Here is an 8,355-nt window from a genome sequence, read left to right on the forward strand (position 1 = left end):
AGTGGTGTCAAATGATGTCATCAACAACAAGCACCTTCGAGTTCTCCGTTTTCCGACGCTCCCGTGTCGTCGTGTTCCCTAGCCAGTTGGTCCGTGAAGGCCCCATGGCGATTTTAGCCAATCACAAGCGAGCAGCGCGTGACGTTGACTGATAAACAATCAGTTGCCTGTCGGCCATTACAGCCTTGTCCTCGACGACGTCACCGAAATAGCAATCCGCAAAAAACTCATCGATTTTTCTGTGGTAAGTGCACGCCAACAAAGCCATTTGTTTTGGGCCAACAAAAAGTACATTTTTAATCTCACTGACATTGTTATCACCGCGCTAACGTCACATGTTGACGTTTGCCCCGGTGCTAACGATTAGCCGTGCGCTGCTCACCGTTGGTAGCTAAATTGTTATACAAATATTTTTATTTCAGACATTTCTACGTGATTCGTTTGTTTGACTACTCTTTACTCTCACTGCTTAAATTTTGAAACAGATATATGCACTCGTACTCCTGTAGCAATAAAGGCAAGGCAGCTTTATTTATTCAACGCATTTCACGCGCAAAGCGCTTCACGTCATTTAAAGTACAACATTTCAAAGATTTACAAACGAAAGAGTTAGACATTTGAAAGCAAAACAAATAAATAAAATGTAGGTTAATAAAATTAGTAGGAGAACAAGATTCTGGAAAATCTAGAAATGTTCTCTCTCTTTTTTTTTCTTCCAACTTGTAAATGGATGAGGTGAGGTTAACAGATCAGGTAAAAAAAAAAAGACACGGACGAATTAGATTCACTTGCAAAAAAAACTCCTGTTTTTTGGAGAAGCTTTTTTTTTGAGTAACTTTTTTATTATTATTATTTTTCTGTTTTTCTTATTTTTTCTGTTTTACTGAATATTTTTTTCTGTCATTCCGAAAAACAGGGAACAAATCTTAATAAAATCAGGAGGAAAAATTACTCAGAAAAACGGGGGGTGGAGACATTAAAAAAAAAAAAAAAAAAAGGGAAAAAAAACCCAGCACCAAGTATTTTTATTTTATTTATTTTTTTACCTCTGAACTCCAAGTGACTTTTTCAGACGACTAACCTGTACATGAGTGGATAGCCATTGAATCACAGGGCGGCCATATTGTCATCCAGTCATATACAGGTCAGTGGTCTGCAACTTGGAGTTCAGAGGTAAAAAATATATATATATATATATATATATACAGTGTATATATATACTGTATATGTGTATATGTGTATATATATATATATATATATATATATATATATATATATATATATATATATATATATATATATATACATACACTCAAAAAAACAGAAGTTGGTGCTCTGTTTTTTGGAATAATTTTTGTTCTGATTTATTTTTTTTATGTTTTTCTGGATAGTTTTTTTCCCCTTTTTTTCTGAAACATTTTTGTTAACGATAAAATTATTCAGTAAAACAGAAAAAAAATACTCAAAAAAACAAAGCTCCCCCCAAAAAATTGTCAGAAAAACAGTTTTGTTTTGTTTTTTTTGTTTTTTACACTTCTGTACGGCAACCATTAAAAATGACTCATATTCCTGTTTTAAAGGGGAACTAAACCCAAGATATCAAAACTTTCAAATATTATAGATATTTTTTTGTCTCTAAACTCTAACACAATGGATGGGGAAGATATGCAAGACCTTGCAATTGGAGGTCTGCACATCCAAATGTGGTGAACACCGCCGGTGTTGGGCCAATTTGTATATGTGCCGCTTATGTGCCGTGTGTACATGGCCGCTTGTGTTCATTTAATTCGCCATTTTTAAATTTAGTCTCAGTTTTAGTCCAGTTTCAATCATGCTTGTTAATTTTTAACAACGTATGAAGTGAAGTACTTTTTTTTTTTTTCCTCGTCTTCATTAGTCGACGAAAATGCAGACTGATTCAGTCCCACTTATTATTAGTGAGGGTTTTATTCCAGTCTAGTCTAGTTTTAGTCCAGAAAAAATGTGTGTTGATGAAATGTTTTTTTTTTTCTTTTTTTGCTGAAATTAACACTACGCTGCACTTGTCCCACCTTTGCCCGTCTGCGTCTCAGGAGCGTCACCATGAAGGACCCCAGGTTGAGTCAGCCCGCCGTCGTCAACGGCGACGCGGTCCCGAGCGAGCAAAGCGGCCCGGCGGATTCCGACCCCTTCGCCGAGTACATGTGGATGGAGCACGAGGAGGAGTTCGACAGGCAGGTGAGGTGCCGAGCCCAGCCACGGCCTGCGCGCGTGATGTCGTGTGTGCTGATTGGTTTGATTGATCTGCGCGCAGGTGGAGGAGGAGCTGTGGGAGGAGGACTTCATGGAGCGATGCTTCCAGGAGATGCTGGACGAGGAGGAAGAGTCCGAGTGGTTCGTCCCCGCCAGGGACCTGCCGGACGCTCGCTGCCAGAGGACGGACCGGGCGGCGGTGAGGCGGCGGCCATCTTTGCTATATCGGAACGCACACTTTTAAGGAGATATCGGCTCTCATTCGGCTGATTGTGTGTTGGTGTTTGACTTTTGAGGCCAAACTTTATCATATACAGCCACTAGAAGAGAACCATTGTTGATGACTTATTGAGCAATTACTTTGCGGGCCACTAGGGGGAGCGCCTCATAAGAGTGGTGGGGAAATGGACGCAAGTCTTCAGGCAAACAAGAGCTTACTTTGACTTGTGTTTATCTGTCCAGCAAGTGCATACGTATCTATGAAAAATGTGTATTATAGCTTCAATTTTAACGTTTTAAAACATTTTATGTTTCGACTTTTTGAAGCACACAATTTCTGAGGAATATTAATATTGACTTCATATTTAAGTCATTTATTTTTGTAATTTTACACACAAAAAAAAAATCAGTATTTGTGCCTTCCCCCCCCAGCAGAGGGCGACATCTGACCCGAGTTTTCCTTTCTCTCCGTGCAGAGCAACATCACCAGCGTCCTCAACCCCAACGCCAAGGAGTTCACGCCGGGCATCCAGAAGCATGTCATGTGACCGAGCGCAGCGCGCAAGATGGCCGCGGCTTCCGTGTGGTGGGCGTGTCCCAAATGTAAACATGCGCTTGATTGGCTGGTGTGTTATGTGGCGTTGCACTGTGCCGTCTGCTTGCTTGTGTGGCTTTCAGGTAGGTGCCGAGCTACCCACAATGCTTTGCTGCTGTTGCACAAAGCCACAAAAACTACTGTAGACAAAACAGACAAAATGTTGTAAAAAATATATATATTTTTCTTAAAAGTATTTGAAAATAAATGTTTATTCAAGTAAATACACATATTGTGTTGTTTTTGAAGTGAACCTTTGAAAAGTGATTTCATCATCGGTGTTGCATCATCGTACTTTACGGACAAAATTCAACTTTTGTGTGTGTGTCCCAGTTTTATTATAGTTTTGGAATAATTTTTTTTTATTTGGTTTTTATTTCGTTTTGTTTTTTAAATGTAGTTAGTTTTATTTATTTATTTTTTTTGGGGGGGGGGTTCCAGTTAGTTTTTATTTTAGTTATTTGATAAATGCTTAGTTTAATTTAGTTTCAGCATTAGTTTTAGTTTAAAAAAAAAAAAAAAAAAAAAAGTGCATTACTTGTGCGCAATATTTCAAAAAACAGCATGGGAGTGACGTCATCTGAAGGTGCTTTTCTATTGGCTGTTGCTTCTGTGTGACACAGTTTGAATCGTCCTTATTCTGGTTCATATCAAAATAAATGTACTTCAAATTATATTTCAAATCATCCCCAAAGGCTCATGCATTCAATTACCAAAGACAAAAGGACATTTTTGCTATAGTTGGGTTTGTAAAAGTAAAATGTAGTTTAAAAAAAAAAAAAAAAGAAGCATTTTTGTTAATATTTTATTTCGTTAATAAAATTGTTTATTGAATTTTTTTTTTTTTGTTAGTTTTAGTTAAATTAACCTTGGTGTGTCCTTATTCCAGCATTATCAGCTTGTACAGGATGAACCCTTTTCAAAAAGAATCATTTGCTAAGTGCATCATCGTACCTGAAGCAAGTCTATTTTTGGCGGCTCGTCACCTTGTTGGGCTTGAGTTCAATAGTTTGACATCTCATTTGTCATATCCTACCTTCGATTGCATTCACGCTTTCTTTCAATTCTGAATTCAAGAAGCATGTTTTTGGAGGCTCATGTGCTTCCGTCATGTGTCTACGAGAGGGAGTTCTGACGCCGCGTTGTGGCGTCACAAATTCCTGAGGCTGATTTTGCTTCAGCTTCTCGTTGTCAGCAACAAGTGCACTAGTGCAGACGAACAACGTGACATGTTTACAACACGTATGACCTCCTTCAATTAAGTCCTCCCTGTCGAGAAGGTCAACATGTACGAAAGGTCAAAGTTTGGGCTCTCATTCATATTTTATTGGTTAAATTAATAACTGGTATCTATGCAAAAAAAAAAATGTCAGCCCCTCCCCAAAGATGCTGTTGAGCGTTGATTGTTAAGGTTGTCATCTGACTGAACTTGCACAAGCTTGCGAGGGTGTGTTGCTAGTTGCTTGAAACAAACCAGCAACGCAGAGTCCCTTTTTCCAGTATTTCAGTCCTCCTTCCACTCTCGTGCAAATTGTCATCTCCATCACGTCAACTCTGCATTCATTGATGTTCGTGTGTCTTCTTCCATTGCTTATATTTCTTATTGATTAAATAATGGCAATATCACGATATTAAAAGTGCCACATAGGGCTGGGTTAAACGATATTTGTAATCGATTAATCTAGAAAATAGTTTTTCGATGCATCGATGAATCTAACGATTCACTTTTAAATGCGATTCGATTATCTCCCTATAATTTTACCTCCTATAGCAATTAATGCTAATTTATCTCCATGAGTAAAACACAATTTTCTTCTTTCCAATATACAGTATTTTTTATTCAAGATCAAAAATGAATTTTATTGAACAATACGAGTGCACACAGCTCTAATGCAACGGAATCCTACAATAAAGAAATAATAAAATAAAGCTCTCTTTTAATAACTAAAACTGCAAAAGCCACAATCTGAACCAAAATCTTAACATTTAAAAAAAAAAAAAAAAAATCAATCCACACTTTCTCCATTTTTGACCCGGCGCCTGCCGGTACACGTAGCTTGCTTGTCATGTCTTATCCGCAAACCACAACGATCATTGCCCTCCATTGCGACACTGTAATTGTGCACAATATACGTGCATTGTACGTTCTGCTTTATTTTTTATTTTTTTGCGCCCTGTGTTTTGTCTGCAAAGTAACGTATATTTGGTGGCCCAGACATTGCACGATGGCGCCAAAAGTGACGCATCGACGTGCATTTTTTGCGTCGACGTATTTTTTGCGTCGTCATCGATGACGTCGCGTTGTCCCAGCCCTAGTGCCACAACACATTGTCACCATGTTAAAAGCAACGCATCTGTTAAAAAAAAAAAAAAAAAAAAAGTCAGGTTAAGTTCCATTTGTGCAGTTGTAGCACCCTGTGGTGGCTACATTTTGAGTGCAGTTTAATTTACACAAGGCATGTTTTGGCCCTTCTGTGTTTCAAATCCACACTAATGGTCAGATGAAGGGGAAGGGAATATGTCAACATGTGCTAGCATTAGCATGTAAGTGCTCCCCACAATATCATGATATTTGGATATCGTTGCATCCCTATCAGCAATCATCTTTCCCCATCCAACGAGAATTATACATTTTATTTATTTACTTTATTCTACAGTAATCCATATCAGCCTAAAAAAAAGGAAAATATAAAGTTTTGACCATATTTACTGCATACGCGGCTCCAGCGTTTTGTCAAAACATCCGCCAAACGACGGGTCGTCCCTGGAAACGCTCGAGCGGCCTCCGTCGTATGTCAAGGCGCCGCCCCCAAACACTCGGTCCCGCCTCCATTCCCATGGTCGTCTCTTACTAGAGCGCCCCGCGGGCCAGCTTGGTGAAGAGCTGTTGCCTCTGCGCCGGCGTCATGTTCTCGCAGCTCTCCAGCAGATTGGCGACGATCAGCATCCGCCGCACGCTCGACGACTTGACCCACACGCGACCGTTCATGCCCACCACCAGCTCGCACGGGAACAGCTGATCCAGCTCGGACCGCAAATCGCTCTGGGGGGACAGCAACCTGCCAGAAAAAAAACAAACAGTGATTCACTGGGGAGTCGGGAACCATTACCAACACGGTTACTGCCTTTACTTCCCAATTAGGAAATGCTAATCAAACTTGTGGCCTCATTTCATCACATGATGGTGACACATTTTCAAATGTTTTCCAATCAGCCTGTAGGTACGCTGCGTGCGTGCATGCATGACCTACCGCCTGACGAGGCCCAGCGAGACCCTGAAGAGAAGACCACCCGCTCCAAACACGCCCATCCCATTGGCCCGTCCCGCGCTGTCCACGCACACCAGCTCCGCCTCCATGTCCTTATTGGCCACGATCAGTTGCGCAAACAGCAGGTCGCCAACCTGACGCAGGCGGTATTGGCCGGTCACACAGTTACATCCAGTCAGCGGGCGGGGGGGTTTGGGGGTCCCGCCCCCTCCCCCGGCCGGCACAGACTCACCTGGACGTTGGGTCGGTTCCTCTTGGTGGCGCCCTCGAAGGCCAAGTAGGACAAAGAGGCCTGCTCGCTTCCGCCAATGTCCACCTTGAACACGTCGCCAGACTTGGACGTCACGATGCCAATCACCGTCTCTCCTTTGGCCGGAACATACTGTACACACACACAAATTGACGTTCTTACGTCTTTGTGGTCTCATCACTCGTGGACCAGCGAGTAGGCATTCCATTAAAAGTAGGCATACAGAACGCACAGAATACACCTGGATGGTGTTTTTTTGTTTTTTTTTCCGTTATTAATACAGGAGGAAAAAAACAAATATGCCAGGGGATACTTAAAAACATTTTAAAAAGAGCACAAAGCCACAATTCTCATTGCTTTATTGTTTATAGATCTAAATATCATATTAATGCATAATTTGGTTTCCAATTCAAAAACTAAAAACAAAGGTTATGAATGACTAACTTTGGATTTGTGTATATGAAATTCCGCCAAAATATCAACTTAAAACAATTTTTGTTTCATTACCTATCATTATTACAGAAACCAAACGGTACATTTTTCCAGAAAAGACAGAAATTAGTCAATATCATCAATATTAAATCGAGACACATCTTTCCAGAATCTGGATGATGCTCTTGTCTGCTATGCGTCGTTTGGCTGGGGAAATATTATCCGAAGATACATTTCGTGATGCTATCACGTACTGTACACAGCGGTTCCGATGTACAAACCTTCTTAGGAAATACGTTCTTAGCATGCTTTACAAGAGTTTGGCGCTCCTTTGGAAAATTGGACATTTGTAACATGACCATGCACTAGTAGTCGTTTACTGGTTCATTCTCAGTTGACATGTATTCTTTTGATTTCATAATCTCTGAGCCGTTGTGATTTGCGTTCAACTTTAAATTATGGTGGAACGCGAATCACATTATGGTCAACATTATGGTCCATAATGTTGTCGCCCCCCGATGACGTCACAAATGTGCCTCACTCTCCAGACTTGTTGCAACATTCAAACGAGAAGAGAGAGTGAAAGAAACAGAAGACATTGAAGACATGCCGCGTTTCGTGTATTGTTTGTCACCCTTTTGTGCTGGGCGTCCATCCAGAACATGTTGGGCTCTTTGTGCCGCAGAAGTCCGCTTTTGTACACCAGCAGGCGGTCGCCGCTGCGCCGCAGCCCGGGCCCGCAAACTACCTTGTCCGCCTTCGAGGGGCCCGCCAGCGAGATGGTGTCGGCGCTGGCGTCCGTGTCCAAGCAGAACTCGTCTCCCGGCAGCAGAACCGATCCCACTTTGGCTTTTAATCGAGACAACATTGTGACGTTCCGCTCGCACGCGTGTGCTGACTGCGCTGCGTTGCCTGGTTGTTGTTGATGCGCGGAATCCGACCGCCCGCAGCGACACCTCCCGGACGGGAGGCACAATCCCACAAAGTGTAGTCACGTGCTCGTTACGTGTATGGTTATGATGCCGCCATATTGGAGCGGTATTCGAAATGTCGTTGCGTGTCTTCTTTTGTGTGGCTTCAGCACATTTACTAACTAACATCCATCCATCCATTTTCTTGATCATTTATTCCTCACAAGGTTCGCGGGGGGTGCTGGAGCCTATCTCAGCTGGCTTTGGGCAGTAGGCAGGGTACACCCTGAACTGGTTGTCAGCCAATTGCAGGGCACACAGAGACGGACAACCATCCACACGCACAAGAACATCCATCCATCCATCCATCCATTTTCTTGACCGCTCATTCCTCACAAGGGTCGCGGGGGGTGCTGGCGCCTATCTCAGCTGGCTTTGGGCAGTAGG

The 8,355-nt window shown here is 42.0% G+C and overlaps 2 protein-coding genes across 2 annotated transcripts; one reads left to right on the top strand and one right to left on the bottom strand.

Moving 5' to 3' along the window:
- Positions 1-87: 87 nt before the first annotated feature.
- Positions 88-3,274, top strand: LOC144025681 (polyadenylate-binding protein-interacting protein 2-like). The gene is made up of 4 exons (XM_077531959.1): positions 88-244; positions 2,073-2,217; positions 2,294-2,431; positions 2,928-3,274. Exons 2-4 carry the CDS (start codon positions 2,083-2,085, stop codon positions 2,997-2,999), a joined length of 345 nt encoding a protein of 114 aa, XP_077388085.1. The 5' UTR covers positions 88-244; positions 2,073-2,082; the 3' UTR covers positions 3,000-3,274.
- Positions 3,275-5,665: 2,391 nt separating this feature from the next.
- On the bottom strand, positions 5,666-7,967 carry exosc3 (exosome component 3). Its single transcript, XM_077532897.1, has 4 exons — positions 7,632-7,967; positions 6,548-6,697; positions 6,298-6,449; positions 5,666-6,105 (listed from the first exon to the last, which is right to left on the bottom strand). Exons 1-4 carry the CDS (start codon positions 7,863-7,865, stop codon positions 5,898-5,900), a joined length of 744 nt encoding a protein of 247 aa, XP_077389023.1. The 5' UTR covers positions 7,866-7,967; the 3' UTR covers positions 5,666-5,897.
- Between the last annotated feature and the right edge of the window lie 388 nt (positions 7,968-8,355).

This window comes from Festucalex cinctus, chromosome 9 (assembly GCF_051991245.1).
Source record: "Festucalex cinctus isolate MCC-2025b chromosome 9, RoL_Fcin_1.0, whole genome shotgun sequence".
Taxonomy (NCBI): Eukaryota; Metazoa; Chordata; class Actinopteri; order Syngnathiformes; family Syngnathidae; genus Festucalex; species Festucalex cinctus.